This window comes from Bactrocera oleae, chromosome 4 (assembly GCF_042242935.1).
Source record: "Bactrocera oleae isolate idBacOlea1 chromosome 4, idBacOlea1, whole genome shotgun sequence".
NCBI classification, from domain to species: Eukaryota; Metazoa; Arthropoda; class Insecta; order Diptera; family Tephritidae; genus Bactrocera; species Bactrocera oleae.
This window is the reverse complement of record NC_091538.1, coordinates 8,483,963-8,510,168: the sequence shown is the minus strand read 5'-3', so window position 1 is coordinate 8,510,168 and position 26,206 is coordinate 8,483,963. Positions and strand designations below refer to the sequence as shown.

Sequence of the window (26,206 nt, the reverse complement as noted above, 5' to 3'; positions counted from 1 at the left end):
AAATTATTTTTATTTTGGGTTACATTTTTTTTTACCTTCACTTAACAACACTGATCGCTACTGATCCTCACTCTGCGCACTTACTACCGTTGGTTGCTCACATGGCGTTCTGCAAATGGTAAAAAACAAGAGTTTCTCTGGGTTTCTTGTATTTATTTTTCGCTGTTCTTTGCCCAAAAAATAAGTGCAAAACGAACAGGCTCCCCCTCAGGCGATTGTAAAATCAGAAACAGGATTTGAGAGGACAGCGAAATGAGCCACAAAGGCAAACAAGCATGTGTATATATACACATATTTGTCCGCAGTTCGCCGCTCAAACATTTCCCCTTTGCAATTTACGTGAAATGCATACAAATACCGTGCATAACGGTACCCCAATGACGTTTGTTGCCATTTGTGGTAATTGTTTTTGTTGTATTTGCACATTGTTTTCGTCCGTTTTTGCGGTTGTATTCCTCTTTCACAACGCTGCAAGTGACTTGTCGAAAACAGCTTTTTATTAAATATTTGTTTTATTTGAAAAAAAAAGTGGAAAAAATCAACGAAAAAATTTAAAAAATATTGTGCTTGTGATACTTTGGCCTCTGGCTGTTTCTTGAGTGCAACTGACACAGTGTGGTGGAAATAAAAATAGAGTAAAGCAATATACATTTTCTTTTGAAGACAGAAAGCATGCAGCAAATGGAAGGCGGCGAAATGTTTTGGTTTGACTATAACACGGTACCACATGTAAGCATGAGGGGATAAAAAAAATTATTAAAAATCAGAATATAAACTTTGAAATATTAAAAAAAATATATATATAACTTAAAAAATGTAAAAAAAATATTTAAAAAATATAACGAAGAATGTACATATATAAAATATATGAAAAAAATTAATAAATATTTAAATATAAAAAAATTTTAAAAATTATATACAAAAATATAAAAAAAATGTTAAAAAAAAAAATACAAAAATATAAAAAAAAAAATAAAAGTTCGAAATAATGTGGAAATAAAGATATTTTCAAAGAAAATCGAGCAAATAAGCAGAGTCAGTTAAAATAACAGTAAAAAAAGTAAAACAAAAAAATGAATGAAAAAAATTCGAAAAAAACAAAATCTAAAGACCAAAAACTCGTAAAATCAGTGAAAGACACTAGAGGGCAATTGAATTGCGTAGCAAAAGAGAATGTGCAAAAACGTGCAGATAGAAAGTGCAAACGCAAGAAATGCCAAAAACACAGCAACAAAAAGCGAGCAAAATAGAAATGAAATTGCAATGTGTTTAACACGCAAAGCCACGCTCTCGGGCACACCTCCTCCACGGTTGACGCTCCAAAACAATTCGCACTCATTTGTATGTATGTGTATGTACGCCGGAGTAATTCCACCAAAACAGCAAGCGGAATTTTTTCTTTCACTTTCTGGCTTTTGCTTGATCTGCTCGGCCGCTGCTTTAGATGTTTGTTTGTTGTTGTTCGCTTTGTAGTGTTATTGCTTCATCGCACACACACACACACAAATGCTTGCCAACATATGTATGCACATTTCAGTGAGTATTCGTCACTTGATACACACATACCATACACACTTATTTATGGCGCTTTTTTCAATTTCGGTAAGACAACTTTTTTGGCTGGAATATTCTTTGGTTGTTTGCTTCCATTTTTCTTCGACTCATTGCCTTCTACCTTTTCTGGATGTATTTGACCTACTTTTGCGCAACGGCAAGCCAAATAACAGCGTCAATGGCGGTGCGTCTCGCATGCAACAATGCAAACAATGAGTAAAACGCTACACGTACAACAGCAACAACAACAACAAAAACACTAACGAAGTTTGCAAAGCACAGCTTAAGCGAGTGAGCGTTGATTTTGTGATTGTTTTGTTTTTGTTGTATTGCTGCAAAGAAACGAGTTTTCATTATTATGCAGTTTGTTAATGTGCTCTAATTTGGGTGCTTTTTTGATGTGGGACCCGAAGTGCAGTTAGGTTAATGAAAAAGTTGAAAATAATGGTTTGAGCATGGAGAAAATAGAAAATTTTTTTATTTGGAAACTATTATTTTTTTAAATTAAAATTATATCAGGAAAAACTTAAAGAAAAAAAAAAAAAATAAATCAAAATTTTAAAATATAAAAATATAATAATAAATATAAAAATATATTAAAATTTAATAAAATTATAACAAAACTTGATTGACATATAAAAATATTCAAACTTGCATAAATAAAAGTAATAATAATAATGAAATATTAAACTTACGGAAAAAATTTATTAAGAAAAAAGAAAACAAACGTTATTAAAATTAAAAACAAACAAAAAAACCAAAAAATTTAAAAAAAAATCATTAAAGAATTGAAAAATTAAAAAAAATTATAAAAATTCTGAAAAAACAAACAAAAAAAAAATTCTTTTAAAAAATTTAAATAAAAAAAGTATAAAAATAAAGAAAAACTAAAAATATTAAAAAAATTAAATTGAAAAGTCTTAAAAAATAGAAAATGAAAGTAAGGAATTGTTATATAAAAAATAATAATATTAAAGAGTATTACATAATTAGAAATAATGAATTACAAATGTAAAAGAATTGTGTGTATAAAAATAAAACGGAAAAAAAATTAAATAAAATTAAATAAACAAAAGAAAATTAAAATTGGAAAACTTAAATAAAAAACTATTAAAAAAAATTAAATTAAAAATACAGTAAATAAAAATCTACAGGAATAAAAAATTATATAAAAAAATAATAATGAAATACTATAAAAAAAATGTTATAAAAACAATTAATTACTTAGAAATAAATAATTAAAAATTTAAAAGAGAAAAGAAAATTTTATATATGAAAAATATCTTAAATAATTTTACCTCCATAATTAGTATATTTAAAATCGTGAAATAAAAAAATTAAATTATAATGATATATTAAGTACATATCTATACATATGTATATATATTCAACTAATATTCTAAGTATAAATCTACAAAACTACATTAAAAAATTAACAAGCTTCACCAATTGATAAACAAAAAAAAAAAAAAAATTAACAAGAAATTATAAAATTGAAAAATTCAACTAGTAATTACCAAAAACTAAAATACTTTGAAGCTTATATTAATAGCGTAGCTTTAAAACAAAAAAAAATGTATAAGGTAATAAAAAAATTATAAAATTGAAAAATTATGAAATATAAAAAAAAATTTAATAAAAATATAAAAAGATAATTAAAAAGTTACATAAATTGACAAACATAAAAGAAAAATTTAAATAAAAAAGAACAAAATTAACAAAAAATTTAAAACTGGCAAAAATAAAATACGAAATTACAAAATAATTATATAATATTATAATTAAAAGCTTAAATAATCAACACTAAATTATAAATGGTTTAGGCGGTTTCGCTCCAATTTCGAGAAAAATGCGATTGAAGTTTTGGGCGTTGAAGCTGACTTACACTATGGGAGGTTTTTATATACTATGTATATTGTAACAAAATTTCGGGCTCTCGTTGCCAGTCACGATGCTATTTAGTCCTAATAATAGCGCTAAAATGCATTTAATAATAAAAATTACAACAAGATGAATTTTCGTTGCATATTTGTAAAGAAATTTTGGGATACAGATATTAGTTCCGACATAAATTTGTATGATAAAAGCATTAAATCGCTTTTGAAAATTATATTTTTAAGATATGATGCATTTTGATTGCAAATTTTCACAAAAATTTCGGGATGCCGAAATTTTAAATTTTTGTTTAACGAAATTTTTTAATGCTAAAAATGCTTCAAACCTTGATTTAAGCTAACACTTATGGATGCAACATTAGACAAATGAATAAGCGTTTTCTTTCTACCAAAATAACGGTACAGTAGGTATTAAGTTAAAAGTATAAGCATAAAAAAGGTTGAAATGTCGAACGCTTCAATGGCAAATGTCACTAAACTCATTTGCTGAGCGCGCTGCGCGGCCCAAAGCGCTACATTAGCATGCCGTTATATCAAGCACAAGTTGTCGTTGTTGTTTTGCCATTTCATTTCCGCGCTTTGTTTGCGCAATTGCAGCGCATCCGTGACTTGTCACATTTTTCCATAAAATTTACATTTTTTTCGGAAAAAAATAAATATTTTTTTATATCTGTTACCAATTTTTTACACTTTCTCGCGTGCAAATTCGCAATGTATACGTATATACATATATATTCAAAAACACAAGCGCATAGCAAACAAACTTTGTGGGTAGCGGCGGCGCGCGTTGTAAACGCAGCCACCAACGCCAATTGTAATATTCACAAATAGACGACAAATGTTTAACACAAGTTGAGTGTGAAATTGCGGCGCGGCGGGGGCTACAATGAAGTGCGCGCGGCGACGAAAGGTTGCATTGTGATAATGCTTTAATTTACAAGACGTATATTAACATAATTTTATGGCATATTTGCTGAGAGACCACAGCGATGACACCGAACGCCGCCTGCTGCAACGCAAGTGTATAAGGTGGGTACAGTGGCTGATGACTGCTGGCAACGCGCGATATCCCGCGCCGACAAGCGTCAACAAAAGTGTCAGTTCGTTCACACCTTTTTAAATGCCATCAAAAGTCGTAGGCCAACAACTTGTAGCCAACAACTGGGCAAACAATGCGCGGCGCGTATGGCCGAAGATAGGCCATAATATACCGAGTTATATGTGTGATATGCAGCTGCGTTAAGCGTTATCAGACATGCTGGTACGAGCAGCAAATAACCAACGTGCAATAATTACAAAAACAAAAGATGTATGCAAAGCAAAGCGCAGAAAATAAGATAAATGTGGTAAACAAAAAAGCTGCACGTATTGAAACAATTTACTGTGGGCGCCTGCAAGCGGCAGTTGTGGGCCGTTAAGTCGTATAACAATAGTAAAATGCTTAATGAGTATTCACATTAAGCACGAAATTATGAAATCACGTTGAGGTTGTGAAAGCGCTGACTCATTGACTTGCTGGTTCTTCTTCGGTTTAGCGCTGGTGGACTGACTGACCGAAATGTAGTATCCAAGTGGATCGCAGGGTATATGACAATATATTGTAATTGTTTGTCTATAAGGAATTTTAATCTTTGCTTGCTTAGAGTAGGCGGTTTTCTGGTAGTAACCTAAGCCTTATATCGATTTCTGACTTTTGTATCATCTCAGTCGGCAGACGAAAAGTCTAAAACCATTTTCTCAAGCTTACATTCAAAACTAGTGGACCAAGTTTTTGTTTTACGACCGCTGACATCAGCTAGTAATTGACAGATGTCATATTTCAATCAAAAGAAAGCTGACGCTAGCGAAAAAACATGTCGAATTTTTATAAGTTGAGCTGTTAATATTGCACCGCAATACTAGCGCTGTGTAAAATCTCACAACGGTCACACGCGCCCACATCAGCTGACATTTCGTCTGTCACTTCTTTGCTTAATAGTCTACACTTTCAGCACTCTATTTACACAGTCAAATTACTCAATGAGGAAGTAGCAGCAAGTAAGCAAGCAAAAGTCGCGCGAGCTCATCACTACCCATCGGTTCGCTTGTACTCGGCTCGACTGTAGCGGCGACGACCTTTGCGTTGAACGCATCAACACCTCCAACAACTAAGCCTATCAGTTGTACATTCGGCGCTCACGCTCAACGCCAAAGCGCAGACACACAGCGCGTGGAATCTGTCTGTCCACGCAAGCGGCGTCTGACTACTGTTTAACGAGCAAATAGTGTAGAGCGCGTTGTTGTTTTTTTTTTTTTTCATTCTTTATATATATATATGTATGTACTGCTGAAAGCGAAGGTAAAAATCTGTGATGCTGTACGCGTTTGCTTGTGTCGTATGTGTATAGTGTGCTCGCCATCAGCTGGCGACAATTTTTTTTCCGCATTTGTTTGCATTTTCACCTCATTACTTTATTTGCGCTTAACGGTGCGGGCGTGCGCGCGAATTCGCTTTGAAATTAACACATTAACGTTCACGGAGCGCGCTTCCATTATTAACATTTAAATTCGTTTAAATTTTTTGAGGTTAAAGGGTAACAGTGGCCGCGCTCAAACGGCTGTGTAGTCAAGCGTTTTTCGTTTCGTTTGCTTTTGCTCTTTGCTGGACGCGACGCGCATATGTGACTAATGTCGTTTTTGTGGTTAGCCGCTAAACAAGCTGCTGCCGCATGGCTCCCCCTACAAAATGCGCGCTGCTCACAATTTGTTTGTTGCGCAGCATCGTTCGTTTTATGCTCTGTGGCTACATAACATGGCAGCGCGTTGTTGCGCTTTTCACATTTTTCCGCCCATTAGCGTCGCCAATGAAGCTGAACTATTTTCAAAGCGCTTAACGTGTTGTTTTTAATTTCATACCATTTTTCGCTGTAGTTGTTCTGCGGTTTGTTTTGTTGTGTCATTCGTTGTGTTTTAGTGGTTTTTTTATTTTTTGTTATTTGTTTGTCTATTAGTTTTTGTGGTTGGTTTGCTTTTAGCGCAGCGGCTTGTTTTTGTTGCTAATTTTTACGTTCTGAAGTCGCTTGACATTTTAATACCTTTGATCACATTTTGCGGCACGGATTTTCTTTACGTATTTGCTGACGCTATAGGATATAGCATGACAGCAAAGATTTGACGTTTTTGAAGGCGCGGCAGGGGTGTGAAATTCTATCGCTGTATTGATTTGGTGGGTGTAATAAACAATTTATTCTTTAGGAGGCGTAGTTACTTGAAGCCTTGGGAGAAGTAGATTTAGAGTGCTCAGAATCGTGAATAAGTATAAATTTTTCCGAAATGATTTAGAATACATTTGTTTGGATGTTCTCTAGCTAATAATGCATTTTTTTTAAGTTTAAATTTTGAGATATTTTTAAATGTATATGCCTTTAGCGTCATTTTACGTACTTAACCCACAAAAATTAGCGTAGACATTTTCTAAGCTGTCAGATTAACAGGAACCATTCAATCCCTCATTTTCGCTAAAGTTTATCGTATGCAACTATTTAAAACTCTCATTTTGATGGTACTTCGTGACGTTCTGAATCTAGTGATGAATAATCTTGAGTTCTGTGTTGAGTTTTTGAAATGTTGGTATAGATACTTAAGTAATTAAACTAAGGTTTATCATTTTTATTTGGATTACTCTAACATTGGTTACTTTTTTGAAACTAGTAAATATATTATTTTAAATTTTTCATTCTCATTTTTTCGTATTTTTATAAATTTTTTTAGTCTTTTTTATTTTTTAATTTTTGTTTGTTAATTTTTAACTAGTAAATCGAGGGATATATATCTTTTTTCGCATATATATTGCAAATTTTTCCATGTATTATTTTAAATTTTTTATTCTCGTTTTGTGGTATTTTTAACAATTTTTAATTTATTTTTAAGTGTATTTGAATTTTTTTTAAATTTTTTAAGGTTTTTTTTGTACATTTTTTTTTAAATTGATTTAAAATTTTTTTAGTTTTACAACTTTTTTTATTAATTAAAGAAAAATTATATTTAAAAAAAAAATTGTTTTTTGATATTTTCTTGCAAAAACACTCAATATCCAGTTCTATTCCCAGAAGCAATCATTCAACGCAGAATAACTCGTTTTCTTGTTGCGCCAAATGATGTGTCTTGCCAAATTCCAAACTTTCAAATCCAACAACAACAAAACTAAAAGCAACAACAAAGAAATTTAACTCTAATAGAATTTCCGCATACTTCGCAACCGCGCTACACATTTGGCGTTGACGAAAATTTCTAAATTTCTACTTTCAACAACCGACAGGCGGCGAACAATGAAAGGGCAGCATAGAAAAAACTTTGCGCTCAAACGAAATTGGAAATTGAAAAATAAAAACAAATACAAAAAGAAAAGAACAAACTACCAAACCAAAATAATTACTCACAATGCCTACGTAAGAAAAGAAGCCAACAGCAATACGATTTTCACTTTTTGCATAGCGCGCGTCACAGCGCCGATGAACTGTGCGACATGCGCGGCTAGCTAACTGACGCGCTTGCTTTAATACCGGCGCATGAGCTGGCGGGCTATAGTGAACGTAACATGGTTACGCGCAAATATGCGAGTTTCGCTAAAAATCATGTGGAAAGGGAAGAAGCCATTGGCATTTAAAACCAAACCATATGTTTTTTTTTTGTTTGGCGCTCGCTATTTATTATTTCTTCACCAGCCAAGCCAGCCAGTTTGTACAAGTATAATGAGGCTAACAAAGAAGCTAAGCGTTCGACCAAAATCCATGCGGTAGCGCAACGCGCCTATGCATACTTTTCACATTGGCACTTGTTGGCAAAGAAAAATATATACGACATAGCAATGACATTATCGTGACTAGTGTCAACGGCGTAGCTACTAGCTGTGCATCATAATTTTTTTTTTTTTCCCGACGTTGACAAAATGTCGCAATAACAATACAAGTTTTTTTTGCGCGTACTATGCTTAGTTGACTTTGTTGTTGTGCGCCGCCTGCATTGCCTTCAAGTTGGTTCATTATTTTGCGAGTTTTTGCTAAAGGCGCTGCTATTTTCAGCGTTTGCAATTGGAGCGCGTTACTAGAGACGACTGGCGGCGCGGCGAAAAGATTTGATGCGGCGTGGTTGCAATTTAATTTAAGTGCGTAAATTGTTAATACTATTATAAACAGTAAAGGTTACATACATGTTTAGGGGAATACGTGTTACATACAAAATGCCTTTAAATAATAATTGTGAAGACTGTGTTGTCAGTAGCGAGCATTTTGATACGCGCTGAAGATTATTAGGCGAAGATGCTCAAACACCTACCTGCATTCAGTATAGTAGGAGGTAGTTATATGCAATTTGCACTTTGATTTCGAATTATCTAAACGGGTTTAGAACGGCGCGTTTTATTCGCGCTTGCGGTGGAGATGAACGCGCATTTGCTAGTGAAGTATTCTTTTTTGCCAAATAACTAGTCAGCGCGCCGCCTCTAGACCGCGCGTTTATCTCCACCGCAAGCGCGAATAAAACGCGCGGCATAGACGCGGCGCGCTGACCAATTTACTTGGCAAAAATGCATACTTCACTAGTAATTTTTTGTTAATATATTTTATCGCATAGTTTTGTATTTAAATTTAGATATTAATAAACAAAAAACAACAGTAACTATTTAAATAAAATTAAATATTTGGATTTATGAAATGCGCATCAGTTAAAAGTTGAGCTGCGCGCGCTGTTACATATTTATGTTGTTATGTAAAATTGTAATTTCACCGTAACATAAATTTTGCAAGACACAGCGCACGTCATAAACGTACATATAAGAATATATACTAAAATTACCCAACCAACTTACCGCGCGCTATAAAAAAAGCCGACCGCCTGCTGTGCAAATTTCACATACGTATAATATATAGCGCGTCACACCGCGTCGCTACGCGCGCCGTTTTACATTAAAGCAACATGTGCGTGCTGGCGCTTTTTTTTTTGTTTTGCAATTAGAAATTTTCTTGGCAACAAGTCGTTTGTTGACGCTATTTGCGGCATACCCTTTTGGCGCGTCGCTGTTATATTCATATTTTTTTTATTACTTTTTTGCTTTCGCTTACAGCGCATTGTATGCATTTTGTTGTCGCGTAACATGTGTGTTGTTAGTGTTAATTTCACTGCAATCCATTTTAAGACTTATCGGACCGCTGCTGTTGTAACAACGCGCGTGCATATATATATAGCGTGCCGCTTAGTGTTCGCCGCATTGTTTGTGCTATTTTTGCAAGCCGCGTCTCGTCTTCATAAACAACGTATCAGCTTGGCAGCAACAATTGTTGCATATTTTTTAATTAGCGCACGATTTTGCGCGAAATACGAAAAGAAAAAAAATTTTAATTGTCGCTAAATTTTGGCGCTAAGTGTTTCTTGCTGGCGCGCAGTGTACGATAAATGTAAGCGTCACAAATTACTGCACTGATTTAGAGAATTTACTACTTGACTCTATAATTTTTGATAAAATGTTACTATATACCAAATTATCATCACTTTTTTGTTTGCGATCAGCTTATGAAATATTCTTGCCCTCCGTCTTTTTCCCACCCTTTGTCTCTCTGTCCCTCCTTCTATCTTTCTCTTAATCTCGTGTTTAGTCCCTCTATTCTCACTTTTACTAAAAACACATTTAACAAAATCCCTTTTCCAATCAGACCATCCGCCTCTTTGCTGAGTTTATGCTTCTCAAAAACCGCCTGGCAACAGTGATCATGCCAAATGTCACACCACATTGGCTTATTGTTAGAGTTGCATTGCTATTTTGTTTTATTTTCTGTCCTGTTTTTAGTAGTTGACAGGCAAGTGTAAAGTATCACTTTACCAGCACAGTTCAGAGGAAAATTTAAAAACTAAGAGTAAAATGAAAATTGGGAAATATATAAAGGCATGAATAAATAGTTCAGCAAGTGATTGACATTTGATTGAAAACAACTGTTTGTTGTAGGCGCCGACCGCTTAGCACGCACTTGTACGCTTTCGTGTGAAGCACATATTTCTATACTAAATACTCTAGATACTTTTTCAAGTAGAGTACAGTTAGTGTGAGTGAGCTGTACTCACAGGTTGACAGCTCAGTGACAGTTCAAGTGCTGGTACTAAAGTGTTCTGAATTATGCGAGCTGGAGGTCGAAATTTAATACTATTTTGGTTTAATTTATTTTTATCGTGGAAGGGCATGATCTAAATTTTTTAAAGGAGTTTTCCAAAAACAAAAAAAAACCAAAAAAAACATTAAATTTAAAAAGAAAAAATTAAAAAAAAAAATTTAAAAATATATAAAAAAATTTTTTTTTTTTAAATATTAAAAAAGAATAAGTTAAAAAAAAATAAAAAAAAAAATTTCAAAAAAAAATTAAAAATACAAAAAAAAAATAGAAAAAACAAATTTAAAAATATTGTTTGTAACTTAAGAAAATATGAACTCTGCAAGTTCCGACTTCTGCTTTTATTTGCAAATAAAATAGGTAGCTTAAAGGTTAACAAAAATTTGCAAGTTCTTAATTTATTCAATACTAAACTAAGTAATGAATTTTATTAAAAAAAAAATTTTATGCTTACAACAACAATGTATTCACAATTTTATAAAATTTGAAAAAAATGAATTTCTTATTAATTTTTACTAAATTTCAATATTTAATTGAATAACTATATTATTTAGAGAAATTTATTTAATGATTTAATTTAATTTAACGAAAAACCCAAAATATTTAATTTTTCAGAAATTAATAAGATTAAAAAAGAAAAAGAAAATTATTAAAAAAAATATTTTTAAAAATTTACGATTTTTTCTTAATAATTTGTAATTTTAATTTAGTTTTAGTATTTGGAATAAAAAAAGTATAATAAAAAAAAATATTTGAATAGATCCACTAATAATAAAAAGTATAATAAAAAATTTAAAAAATATTGAAATAACATAATAATAAAAATTATATTTAGAAAAATAAAAAAACAAAATACAAATAAATAATTTAATCAATGCTAAAATAAGTAATACATTTTCTTGAAAAAAAAAATAATATAAAAAAAATTGTTAAAAAAATTTGAGATTTTTAAAAATAATTCTTTCTAATTTTACTTCAATTTTAGTACAATGTTTTATTATTAAAAAATTTGATTTGAAAACAAAAAAAAAATAAGTTAAAAAATATTTTATCCACTAATAATAAAAAATATAATAATAATTAATAATAAATATATATAAAAAATTATAAATATTAACAAAAATATATGGAAGGATATAAAATAATATTGAAGTTGGTCCAAGAACTCTTATGATGTTACATCGAGTACGAAAGGTGATCATATTACTAATCATCATGTTGTTGTTCGAACTCTAACACCGACACGTTCTCCACAAAAAAAAAAAGCGTAGGCTTTCAAAATATAATTAGCATTACGATTAAACCGTTAGTTCCATTTTCAAAAAGGCTTCTAATCAATCCCAAATAGATCCAACACGATCACCGCGATCGTCCCGTTATTTACAACAAACAAATCTATTCACAGTCAATTTCGTGCATTCAAATGCCTAGACAGCCACATTTTTGGCAAATCAAATGAGCGAAAAGTATGCGCGGCAGCCGTACAGGGAATGCAAATAAATTGCAATGACAACTATGCTTTCTGTTATTGTAGCGTACACATCACAAGTGGTGCGTAGACAGGCAGATCGCTTGTTGACGATCAGCGGCGAGAGAGAAGAGAGAGAAAAATGTGCACGCATGCAAGGCAACTTCATGTTGCAACATATCACTTGCCACAGCGAACAAACACTAATTGCAAGTGTAGTCTATACATCAGCGAAAATGTGTGAAGACACAAATAGCAGTAGCATGCGTGCGGGTCTTCTTCAGCGGTACGCTGCAGCTATCTACACGGTTCGCTAAATTCCCTAAACTTGTGCGAATTGCGGCTAATGAAATGAATTATTGTATTTACAATTTTCGCATGCTTACAACAAAGTTCATTAAATGTGAGCGCACGCGTTTTCGAGCACTGACTGATCGACTGTTCTTTAGGGTGGAGACATATTGGTGACATGAGGAAGAAGTGTATGGCGACAAAAATTAAGTAATTTTTTCTTATAAATTAAATCCACGTCTTTTCATATTTTTACTCTATTGTCTTTTTTTTCCCCTATTTTGTTTCTCTTTACTCTCACATTTTTCCTACTATTCGAAAATCATTATGTTTATCTACAGTATTTTTCTCACAACTATGTGTACACAAGCCTTAGCTGGGTGGGCGGTCTGTCTGTTGCACGGTTAGTCGCTGGATATCGGCACTGACTACCTGTCATTTTGAATTTATCGCAACTAGAGTGCATTAGCGTGACACTGCTCCCCAGACAGGCCTCCAAATGCGCCTTGCAACGCCGGCATGCACGCAAGTGTGTGTGTGTGTGTGTGTGCGTTTCTCGACAATGCGTCGTTGCTTTGCTCAGTGGAGGCAGGTGCGCTTCGCCTTGCTTGATGTTGCGCCTCAAGATTTATGTATTTTTATTGCTGGTCACAGGTTGTATTGTTGTTCTTGTAGTAATATGACTTGTGTGTTGATTTACGTTTTCAACGTGTGTGTCAGCGTTAGTTATTGCTTTACATTTTCTAATATGTAGGGAATTCTTGATTTTTTTCGAAAAATTATTATATTTTTTTTACATGTTTCGTTTTTTTGTTTTGCTTTTTTCTTTTAAATTGAAAAAAAAAATTTTTCTTCACATTTTAACAATAACTTATATTTAAAAAAACATTTTTTTAAAATTTTTTTTCTGCAAATTTTAACAATAACTTGTTTGTGGGAAAAATGCGTCCAAAATTTGTTTGTTTTTATATTTGTTTTAAAACTAAAACTTTTTTTTTTTATTTTTTAAAAATATATTTACTATTTTTTTTATTATTTAATTTTTCTATTATTTAACTATAAAGTTTATTGTATTATTTATTTTATTGTTTAAATTTATATATATATATATTTTTTTTTTATATATATAGGTAGATATTTTGCAGTTTTATTTAATTTTTTGAATTTCAGTAATTTTTTGATAATTTTTTTCTTAAAAATTTTTGATTTGTGATATATGTTTTTAAATTATTTTATTTTTCTGTTTTGCTAATTTTTTTCCTGCAAATTTTCATATTAATTAAAAAAAATTTATTTTTCGAAAAACACTTCTAAATTTTATGTTTACATTATTGTTTATATTAAATATATGATATATTGTTGATGTGTTTTTTGATGTTTTTTTTTAAACTTGTTTAATTTATTTTTTTTTAATATATTTTCATTTCTTTGTAATTATTTAAAAATTATTTTAAAAGTTTTTTTAAATTTTAATTTTAAATTTTTATATTTTACAGTAAAGTTTTTTCATTACTTAATATATTTTTTAAATGTTTTTTTAATTTTTGTGTATATATTGTATATATATATTTTGTTATATCGTCTTATATATATTTTATTGCTTCTTTTTGTCTTTTTTGTGTTTTTAATTTTTATTTATATATTATTTATTTTTTTATTTATATATTATTTATTTTTTTATTTATACATTATATAATTTTTTATTTATTTGTTTATTTTTTTATAATTTTTTTTTTAATACATTTTTTTTAAATATTTTTTTTAATAATTTTTTTTTTTAATAAATTTTTTTTAAATACATTTATTTTTTTTAAATATATTTTTTTAATATATATTTTTTTAATATATATTTTTTCAATATATATTTTTTTAGTATATACTTTTTTATATTTTTTTAAAATATTTTTCTTATTTATTAATATTTTAGAATTTCTGCAATATTATGCTTTGCTTTGCCATGCGTACGCTGCGTTAATCGCTTATGACAGTGGCGACAAGTCATTGGCATAGCGCTTCATTGTAGTTGTGCGCGTGTATGCGTGTACGTATGTATGTGTGAAAGGCTGCAACATGTAGGCAACACAGGTGGAGGTTGCTCTAAGTGTTCCTTATAAATTTAAATCGCTATAATTTTACATATGTACACATGTTCGTCTCGCGTTTGCATGCGCCGCTCTCTACTCTTCCCTCCGCCTCACCAACATTTCACAGAGTGTGTTTTTATTTATAGTTGCATTTCGGATTTATCTGATGACTTGCATGTGTGTGTGTGTCTAGCTGTCTCGGTTTTTTTTTTGACTTTGAGTGAATTCATAGAAAATATATCATGGCACCAAATTTAATTCTAAATTATTCTAATGTTTACTTACACATAAACACCGTTAAGCGCTTGTGAGTAACTTGTATGTGGGCAGAGTAAGATTTTCGGTGGATTTGTCATTTTTAATGGCGTATTAGAATTTAGCGTGGCAAATTAATATTACAATTTCACATAGCGAGCACTTGCTGAGTGTTCATGTATGTATGTACATATGTATCTGAGTGTGTGTGTGTGCATATATTTTAAATCGCTTAATAATTAGTTTTGTCTTTAATGGTCTTTATTGCCGCGTGTAGACAAATGATTTTATATGCTTTGGACAATTTTAATTTAATTGACATTGATGAGCAGTTTCGCTGCTGAGGGCCATAAAAAATCGATTGAAGCATGACAGGCGGTGGTTTATGTGGGTATAGAAGCGGGAAAATTTTTGGGTGTAAAAAAGAGAATAATGTAGATAGTAGATTACAAGAAAAAATAACTAAAATAAATTAATAATATTTGTATGTATAATTTAACTAAACAAAAATTTAACTAAAATTACGAAATTCAAGAAAAATAATATTTTATATATACATAAAAATAAAAATTGAAGTTCCAAAATAGTAACTAAAGGCAAAAAACATATTTACAATATATAAAAAACTTAACTGGAACAAACAAAATTTTTATTTATTAAAAAAAAGAAGAAAATTAAAAAAAATTATGAAATTTCAAAAGTAATAGAAAATGGTAAAAACTATTGTACAAATGCTTATTAGTTAATAAAAACGGAAATAAAAAAATATGAAACTCAAAAAGTATCAAAAAAAATTTAAAAAATTCCAATAAAAAGCAACGAATAATTACAAGTGATTATTATGTGCATTAAATAATTAAATTAAAATAAAATATTTAACACCAAAAACGGCAACAAAACAATATGAAATTAAAACAAAAATATTTAAACTAAAAAAATTAAAGTTAAAAAAAAACACGCAATTAAAACATTCAAAAAACTAAAATAAATAAATTAAAAATATAAACGTACTTGTAAAATAAAAAAATAAAATTTGAATAATTACGAAAATTTGGTATAAACTATATTAATCTTATCCAATATAATTAAAAAAAAATTTTTTTTTCTGTATTGTCAACTGTCACTTGTCACGAAGTCTCACAAGACGAAAAATAAATTTATATATAATATTTTGAGCTCCCTCATCTAACCTCATATTTTCTTAAAATATTTTTATTTATTATTACGCTTTTTTATAACTAAAACTTGCAATTATAAACAAATGTCACAAAATAAGCTATTAATTCACTAATGAAAGCATCATTTATGTAATTTAGAGAAATCTTTCGATTTGCTTGTGCGCGAACAGTAAGTTTTTGTTAAATTTCCAAAAATATAAAGTAAGCACGCTTAGCTAAAAGTAATCCGTAAAGCTTGGTGACTTGTCAGCTGTCACACACATTGCCGATTTTTTAAGACATTAAATATTATAATATTTACATTATTTCGAATTACTGTGTTTATTTTTACGGTATATATACCTATAACTTGACAAATTTTACTAGTGAATGTCAAACAGTGCATTGTTTACCGCTTTCCACTTAAACCTCGCTATTAGTCTTCAGCTGTTAGCTGTTATAGACATCTTTCAATCATCAAACTTATAGGGTTTTTGAATTATAAAGGTTTCTTCTTCGTTTCTCCCTTTTCACATGTAAAAACTACGGTAAATTTGTGAAATTTTTTTTATTGGGACAAAATTACTAAATATTTTGTTGTTTCAAAAAAGTGTATCAAAGCTTTGTTTTTTTTTCATTCCGCTCACTAGAAGCATTTCTAAACTTTAGTTTCTATATAGATGTTTTTTTAATAGATTTCTGATCATTTTATTTGCTTTATTCTTGGAAAACTCCTTTGTCAGCTGTCAGCTGTCAAATTTCAAGATGTCGAAAACTACTTCTAAATGTTTTATTCTTAAATATTTTGTTAAAATTTCATAAATAATGGTCACATTTATTGATTTAGTGACAATTTAATGAATTTTTAAAAAATATGTCTATCTTATTTCGTTTTGGAAATACAAAGTTTATCAAAGCTTAACCTTTCAGCGTTGTCAGCTGTCTTATTGTAACAAAAAAACGACTTCTAAACATTTTATTCACATAACTATATTTAGCTAAAATTTTGTAAGTAATGATAAAATTGATTGAATATATGGTAGTTTAATCAACTTTTTTGAAAAAATTTGAAAAAAATATATTATCAAAAAATTTTTTAAATTTTTTTTTGTATTTTCATTAAATATTTTTATTTTCATTAAAATCTTTTATTTTCATTAAAAAAATTTATTTTCAATAAATATTTTTTTGACAAAAGTTGCCTTATCAAACCTTTAAAATTTTCTTTCAATATATTTCGGAGAAAAACCACCAAACTAAATTTTTTTATTTTCGAAATTCGCTTCCACGCATTTTCAATACACATAAATCTTTTTTTTTCTCAAACATTTTTCCTAATTAAATCATTTTTTTTTCCTCAAACATTTTCTGTAAACAAATCATTTTTTGTTCTCAAACATTTTTTCTAAATACAACCTTTTTTCCCTCAAAAATTTTCTCTAAACAAAATGTTTTTTTTTTATTACCAATATATGCTTTAAATTGCATAACATTTTAGTTTATGAAACTATAAGTGGCGCACAACAAAATTCTGGAATTTAAATATATTTTTTAAAAATCATTGTTTACTTTTTAAAAATAAACACTTCAAAAATTGAAATCACTTACTTAAAGAATTTCAGTTTGGATGGCAGTCAAACTATGGAAATGTTTGCGCCAACGAAAAAAAATGCTGACGTGTTTTTATTGGTGCGGAATTAAATTTATAGCAAAATATGAAACATACATGAGTATGCGTGCGTGTGTGTGCGTATTTTGATATTTACATAATTTTCTAAACACTTGAAAGGCAGACGTTCGCGCTTCACTTGCCGGCACTTCTCAGCCACTTCAGTGGCTTGAAGCAGCAGCATTTCACTTTCTCTCTCTCTCTGTCTTTCTACTCTCAGACACTACTACCGCTGTTGTTTTTGATGTTGTCGCTTTGCCACTTTTCTATTATTATTTTATATATGCATATAGTGAGATCTGCTATCAGCAGCGCAATCAAGTCATCGTCATCGATGAAGCATGGCACAAAAACAACTACAGACATCAACACACACACACGCACTTGTTCAGCACACATGCCATTAAACTGTTTAAATTGTTGTTGTTGTTGGTCTGGCATTTTCTTGCTCAACTGTTAGTTGTTGTTGTTGGTGGTGGTGACTAGCCGGCTGCCTACTGCTTCCATACATAAATAAATTTGTGTTTGTGTGTGTTTTTGTGTATTTCTAACGCTGCTCTTTGGCTATAAATTATGAATGCGCAATGAATCAATTCGAATGACTATAAATGCCAAATCTTCAAATTCAAAACAAATCAAGCAATGGCAGTCTTAAAAGAGGCGTATAACAACAACGATTACGTGAATCAAGAAATATGGAATTAAAGAACTCAATCGTAAGTGAATGTGAACACGTGTATTAGGTGGCAGTGTTAGGGAGTGATGCGCAGGGCAAGAAGTGCCCATTCGGTTATGTAATATACAGACTAACGTTTTCTTATACACATATGTCTGTAGTATGTGCATACATATGTATCCATTTATTAGCAAACCATCGGACAAAACTGAATGAATGAATGACTGAAAAGTGCAAATAAATATGTACGTACATGCATACATGTATACATATGTATGTGGGTGAGTCAAATGATAGCATGTGAAAAAAAGAGTGTGGGAAAATTAGAAATGAAATATACATAATTTTTTTTATTAAAAAATTTTATAACAACAAAGATTTGAAAAAATTAAAAAACAAATAATTAAATAAAAAGTATATTATATTTGCTTTTGTTAGAAATTATTTTAGATTTTATTTATTATTTTTTTGTTATTAAACAGTATTTTTATTTTTTTATTTTTTGCATAATCACCATAAACAAATGGTTTTATATAAATTTTTTTATAGTACATATATGTATGTATTTATGTATTTGTTTTAATTCAATTTTTTTTTTTTGTTAACAATATATTATATTTCCCAAAAAAAAAACAGAATAATTTCTAACAAACAAAAAAAAAATAATATTGTAATCTAACAAAAAAAGGGCATTTTATTTTTATATTTTTATATTATTTTATATATTTCATATTTTTTTTAATATATATTTCATATTTTTTTTTAATATATATTTCATATTTTTTTTAATATATATTTCATATTTTTTTAATATATATTTCATATTTTTTTTAATATATATTTCATATTTTTTTTATACACATATTTCTATATTTTTGTAATTTTTTTATACACATTTTCTATAAATATATTTTTTAATACATTTTTTGTGTTTACAACTTAATTTAGCTAAACTTGTTTTTTATATAAAATATAAATAAAATAATTTCTAACAAAAAACAAAAAAAAATTAAATATAAAATATTTATTTTTAGTAAAATATATATGTGTTGTTTTTTAATTTAATTATTTTTCAAATTAATATTATAATTTTTTTTTCAAATTTTTCATTTAAAATATAATTTTTTTATTCAATAATTTTTCAAATGAATTTTATGATATTTTTTTCAATGATTTTTAGAATTTTATATTTTTGGTTTAAATTTTTATGAAAAAAGCATAATTGCGTTTAAAGAAAATTTATTAATGAATTCTAAAAATAAAAAATATTAATTATAATAATTATAACATGCAAAAAAAAAAATCACAAAAAAAAAGCTAAAATCAATTTTTATACATTTTTCAAAAGAAAAACATAAATATATAATAATAATAATAATAAAAGTCATGCACATATATACATAACAATTTTCCCACAAATTCTATGGCATACGCTCGTACTAAGTGTAATACTGTTATAATAACGATAACTGTTGTTCTCAGTATTGCCAATTTGTTATAATACTCATACATAAGTATGTATGCATGTCCATATGTCTGTATGTAAAGAGCCAGTTGCGGAAAAACGCTAGCGCATGGTAATGAGGTTGTCAAGCAAAAGATGAGGCTAAGGTTGTGCCGGTTTATGGGCGGGGGGAGCAAAGTGTGTGCGTTGATTGCTATTTGTTGTTGGCATGCGCTGTCTGCTTAGTCATGTGCTGCTTTTGAACAGAAATTGCCAATTTTTTCACTGGCAGCTGTGGTAATTTGTATAAATATGTAATACGTGGTATGTACATATGTACATACTTATATATCATAGGTAGATATTTATGTGTGCCTATTGTTTTTGTTATCGCCATTGTGATTATTATTGTAAAATTTGCATTATTGTTCTCGTTATTGTCGCTTTATGCTAATGAGCATTTCACTTCCACTTTTTGGCGTTTAGTGGATTTTTTGAACCAAATTATGTGAGATTAAAATTTGTTATAAAAAAAAGAGAAATAATCATAATACAAAAATTTAAGGTTTTAATTAAATTTTATGTAAACAATATAAAATTTTTATTAAAAAAAAATTTCTTATGGGAAAATAAATAAGTTTTATATAACTATGAAATTAAAAAAAAAAGAAATTTGGAGATAAAAAAAATATTAAGAGATAAAAAAAAATTAATTACAAAAAAAAATGAAAGAATTATTTCAAAATATTAAAAAACATATTTATATGATTAAAAATTAGGTAATTTTCCTTAACATTTTTTTATAAAACGGTTATTGTTCTTCCTAAATGTTTGAATATTTGTTAAAAGAAAGTAAATTAAACAAAACGATATTTTTTAATAATTATAAAAAACAGAAATAATTACCAAAAGATATAATTAAATTGTTATAATTTATGCATATAATAAAAATATAAATAAAAAAGTTGCAATAATTGCACAAATTATAAAAAAATAAATAAATTTAGTTTTTGTTTAAATTTTAAACAGGGGAATAAAAATTACAAAAAAAAAAAATTTTAAACATATATGTTTAAAAAATGAAAAAAACACTCTAAAAATTTATTAAAATAATAAAAAAATTACTATAATAATAGTATATAAAGAATAAAATAAAAAATGTTTAAATAAAAAGTAGAAAAGATATAATTATAAAAAAAAAAGAAAAATAAAAACAAAATTAAACTAAAAAAAAATAATAAAGAAATAACATATTTCGAAACACTAAAAATTTAAATTTAACTAATTTTTTGTAATTCAAACAAAAAAAAATCTAAAAATTACAATTTAACTAATATTTTGTAATTAAATAAAAAATAATAATCAAATAAAACTTCTAAAAATTAAATAAATTAAATTAAAAATCGAAAGAAATGACAATGTTTAAAATTGTTTTAAAATTGAAATTAAATTTTATAATTAAAAAACAAAATATTAAATATCTAGAAAATTAAAATTTTAGTAATTTTTTGTAATACAAAAAAAGAAAAATACTAAAAATTTAGACTTAAGTAGTTTTTTCGAATAAAAAAAATATATATATGTATATATAATATATAAAAAATCTAAAAATTTAAATTTAAGTAATTTTCTGTGTCTTCCTTCTTCGAATTACTATTAGCTAATGCACGTCACTTACCTCCTTCCAACTAACATCAGATTCGCATTTTACTTTATCTGCTGCTGTCTTTTCCAATTTCCCCTCACCTCATTAAACTTGACAACTGACAAATTTCCCTAATACCACGTACATACTCGTTAATAACCGCATACACACACACACACATGCATGTGTATAAAATATGAATTTTCATAAATTTTCAAAACTCATAATTTTTGCTATTCACGGCCGGCAAGAAAGGCGACTCATCCACAACGCGTCATCGCACATACACATAGTCTCATACACCTACTAGCTTCCCTAGAGTGTGGGGGAAGGGAAAGTGTTGCAGGCGGTGCAATAAATAATAATGTGCATGTAAATGACGACAATGCACACATACAAGCAATTTTATTGGCCATATTTTGCAAATTGAATATTTGCTATGCAGCTACACACACATGCATCCACAAACTCAAAGACTGCGGTTCACCAGCCTGCTTGTGCGGGTGTGTGTGTCTAAGAAATTATTTATAAAATCATTAAAATCACGTTTAATAAAATAATACGCGCGCATCGCAGGCGGTTACACAGGCACAGACATTTTTGTTGTTGTTGCTTTTGCTTGCGTAGCCGCTTATTTCGCTTGTGGTCTGCGCTCTGCTGGAAGCGGCCGTGTGTCGTATGCTCATAAATAATACACGGAAGCGTGAACGTTGGCCACACTTTGCTTGCTGTACGTGTTGTTGTTGCTGTTGCTGTTTGTGGGTGGCAATATTCATTTTTTCCTAATTTTTGACCCCTTTTTTGATTGCTGATAATTTTTAAATTTTTTTTGGAGTGGCTTAGTGATTTGTATTTTGATAGCTGTTCGAGTTATAGCACAACAACAACAAAAATGCGAAAATAAGGAAGACGAGTTTTTTCCGCAGCATAAATTTTCTTCAATAAAAGCAGGGAAAGGAGTGTGGAACAGACGTGTTGAAGGCGTTTATATATAAATGTAAATTTTTTTTTAATTTTCGGAATTATTGTCTGCACTTTTTAGTTGTGTAACGGGTAATTAATCATATTTAAATTTTCTTGACTTAATTTAGTTAGCGCGTAATCTCTTGCTAATGGTTTGGCCAACATTTCCTTAGCTCATCGAAAGTTAATGACGCACGGAGCAAATACAAGCACATGCATATACAAATATATATAAATATTATGTGACTAGTATATATTTATGCTCGGTTAGGTATTTATGTATATATACATATGTATGTGTGTGTGAAATGTGGTTAGGCTTTGCTGGTTGCTGCAACATGCACCAAAAAAGTCGTAAAACACTTCATAATTCGCTGTTAAATTCGCGAAAAATATAAACATAACCTAAAATAAAAAATACTGTAAAACAAAATAATAAAATTTTCAGTAATAAAGCAAAATGATGAAAATAGTGTAGAACCGAAAATTGAAGTTGTAAACAATAAATAAATCATTATGATATAATAAATAATGCTCAAAATAACAAAGAAAAATTAAAAAAAATAATAATAACTATAAAAATAAGTAGAAAAAAATTAAAAAAAAAAAAATGTTTAAAAGTTCAACAAAAATTAAAAAAAAAAATGTTTAAAAATTAATAAAAAAATTAAAAAAAAAAAAATTAAAAAAGAAAATTAAAAAAAAATTAAAAAAAAAATATAAAAAAAAATTAAAAAAAGAATTTTAAAAATTATTAAAAAAAAAAGTATAAAAAAATAATAATAATACATAAAATTAATAAAATTAAAATATTATGGTAATAACAGATAAAACATAATACTAAAAAATTGTGGAAGTATTATTCAGTTCATTTCTTTCTAGCTATTGTCATTGTTTTTGTTTTCCGTAAGGAGGATTTGAAATGCCTTCGCACCATATAGCGATCAACCTATGTGAGTGGTGCACCCACTAAAACACTCCCCCCTTTCATTATAGATTTTTTCCTTGCCCCGGGACTGCTTTCGCATTACATCAGGGCAAGGATTCCAGGATGGATCTTGGAAGTCAGTTTCTACTCTCCCTGCTTCCAGGGATGCCTACGGCTTTGTAGCCAGCATCAAGCCAAATACTTTCTAGGCTGAATGTGTTTCTGGGTCTCTTTTGCCTTTGCTTATCTGGGTCAGATGCTGTCTCTTGCATCTCTCTGGGAAAATGAACTTGTCCAGACATGCATTATACATGGATAGCAATAAGCGCTGTAATTCCGTAGAAAAACTATAATTTATTTTAAAATACCAAAAGAATTAGAATTAAAAAAATATTTTTTTTTTATATAAAAATAGCAACAAAAAAATGATCGTGAAATTTTCAAAGATGAAATAGTGTAAATTTTTAATAATTTTATGCGCCGCACACAGAAACCACACCACTTCCCAAAAGTCATTAACGCTTGTGCCATTTTTGCTACGTTACACTGTAGCCCAGCTGCTGTTCTCTTAACTGGCTTTTACCGGCTTTATTCTCTTTCGCTTTTGCACTCCGCATTGTTTGAAAGAAAGCGTTATATGGTTTACTGCAATTTTCTCCTTTTTACGATTGCATAATTTCTTCAACTTCTATTTTGCCATTTATGCAGCTTTTTATGTCATTTTTACAACTTCAACGCGCTGAAAGACTGCTCTGCTGTCGTCTTTGCATACAAATTATGGGGTCAAGCACTTATTGTGTGCGGCGACAATAAAGGCGCTTGAACTGTAACTCCGAACTCTCTGCACTAATTGTGAACGAAGTTGGAGCATAAAACAATGTATGAAATCTTAAAAGAATAGAAAGTGGAAAAGGGAGTAAAAAGTGGGATTTGTCGAAAAGTTAAGTATCTGAAATGCGCCTAGAGGGGAAGAAAATATATGTATGTACATATATACTAAAAAAATTATATTTGAATACAAAATATTAAAATTTCAAAGCAATGTTTTTTAAATTAAAAATTTGAACAAAAATTTCAATAAATACTTAAAAAAAATTAATTAACTAATACTAATAAAATGAATTAATTAAAATTAAATTTTAAAAATTTATCCAAGTTAAATGAAAATAAAAAATTTATTTAAAAAAATTAATTTAATAAAAACATTAATTAATTAAAAAAATAATTTAATAAAAAACAAATTTTTTTTTAAATAAATGTATAAATAAATTAATTAATTAATAAAAAAAATTTAATTAAAAAAAAAACTATTCTATTTGAATAAAAATTATTTTAAATTTAAAACAATTTTGTTTATTGAAAATAGGATTGAAAACTAAACCTAAAAATTAAAACAAAAAATTTAAAAAAAAATTAAATAAATTTAAAAAAAAATTAAATAAATTAAAAAAAAAAATTAAATAAATTTAAAAAAAATTAAATAAATTAAAAAAAAAAAATTAAATAAATTAAAAAAAAATTAAATAAATTTAAAAAAAAATAAAATAAATGAAAAAAAAAATTAAATAAATTTAATAAAATTAAATAAATTTAAAAAACATTAAATAAATTTAAAAAAAAAAATAAAAAAACTTAAAAAAAAACATAAATTAATTAAAAAAATTACATCAATTAAAAAAAATTAAATATATAAAAAAAAAATTTCAGCTTTTTTATGAAATACATACATTTTTCTGACTTTACTATTTTTTTGCTTTAAAACAACAAAACAATAAAAAAGGGTTTTTAAAACTTTTAATTTCGAACTAAAAAATTTAGATAAATAAAAGAAAAAAAATCTGTAGCTTGCAAAAATATATTATAGAAAAGATACATTTTTCAAAATTAAAAAAAAAAAAAAAATTTTATAAAAATATTAAGACATGAAAAGAAGATTTGCCATTTGATACAGAAGCATTTTTCGAAACTTTTTTCTTATTAAATTATGCGATATTTCTTTTTTCCTGAAAATTTGCCACCTTCTTGCATACCTAAGATTTCTTAGCGCTATAATCTTCCGACAAATTAACGCAATTGCTGTAAAGTTTTTGCTACAAAACTATCCAAATCACATACATAAGTGTTAACCGCAATTTGCTTTGAACTAAAAAAATACTTCAAAGCTTTGTGCCATTCTCTCATAAAGTTTTTTCATTTTTTTTTCGCTGAACTCCATTTATTATGCGCATTGCGTAATGTCAAACGCTTAGCGTACACTAAAAGTAGAAGAAAGACTGCAATAAATAACTACAACGACCAAAAAAAAAAGCGGCTACCTTTTGTTGTTGCTGTTGCATGCTACATTATATTTCGTAATTCTCGTTTCTTACTTTCCGCTTTGAGCGCACTTAGTCAGTTGGCTAAAGCGACAAAGCCAAGCGGAGACCACGCCACAAAGCAACTATGCTGCTGGCTTGACCGGCTTGTAATGAGTTAATGACAGGCAATTAAACCACAACAATCATTCGGCGGCGGTTGGTGGGAAAATGTGGTAGAAGAAATATTTAGCCAAAGCATTTGAAACAAACGCCTTTATTTAGGCGCGACCGAGATTTAGTACCATATAAAAATAAAACAAGAAACTGGAAACGAAAAAGTAGAAGTGTTGAGGCAATTAATATAATTTTTACATTATGCAATGTGGCTAACAAATTAGAGATTTCAACTAGGTGGTAGGGAAATGTACTATTAACAGACATAGTTGAAGTATCTATTAAAATACTCGCTATTTGAGTGGTGAGCAAGATCGAAAGCGGAAAGACTGTTCAACGTAATGACTAAAAGATAGCGGTAATTCTAAGGCTAAAATGTACTGGAAATGAGTTCTATACAACTTTTATTTAAGCTTATATTGTTCCAACTATATTTTGCAACTGGTCAAGTCAAATTTGACAGCTGGTCTAAAAAACACTAGTTTGTAACTAGTATTGAAATGTTTACTTTTTGTTAGAATATTGCATAAATTGCTTTAAATCCTTTTGCCATTGAAATTTAAAAATAAA

General features: G+C 28.6%; 1 protein-coding gene across 15 annotated transcripts in view; it reads left to right on the top strand.

Annotated features, from left to right (window-relative positions):
- sm (heterogeneous nuclear ribonucleoprotein L) overlaps positions 1 to 26,206 on the top strand; it is a 237,508-nt gene that overhangs the window by 61,091 nt on the left and 150,211 nt on the right. Inside the window, exon 1 of one of the 15 annotated variants that reach the window (XM_014229760.3) lies at positions 463 to 729. The exons of 13 other annotated variants lie outside the window; for them this stretch is intronic. In XM_014229760.3, the coding sequence (XP_014085235.1) occupies positions 673 to 729 (57 nt within the window). In that variant the 5' untranslated portion in view covers positions 463 to 672. Of the gene's footprint in view, positions 1 to 462; positions 730 to 1,583; positions 1,603 to 26,206 lie in introns of those variants that run through there. One more of the 15 variants, XM_014229757.3, reaches the window with a different exon arrangement.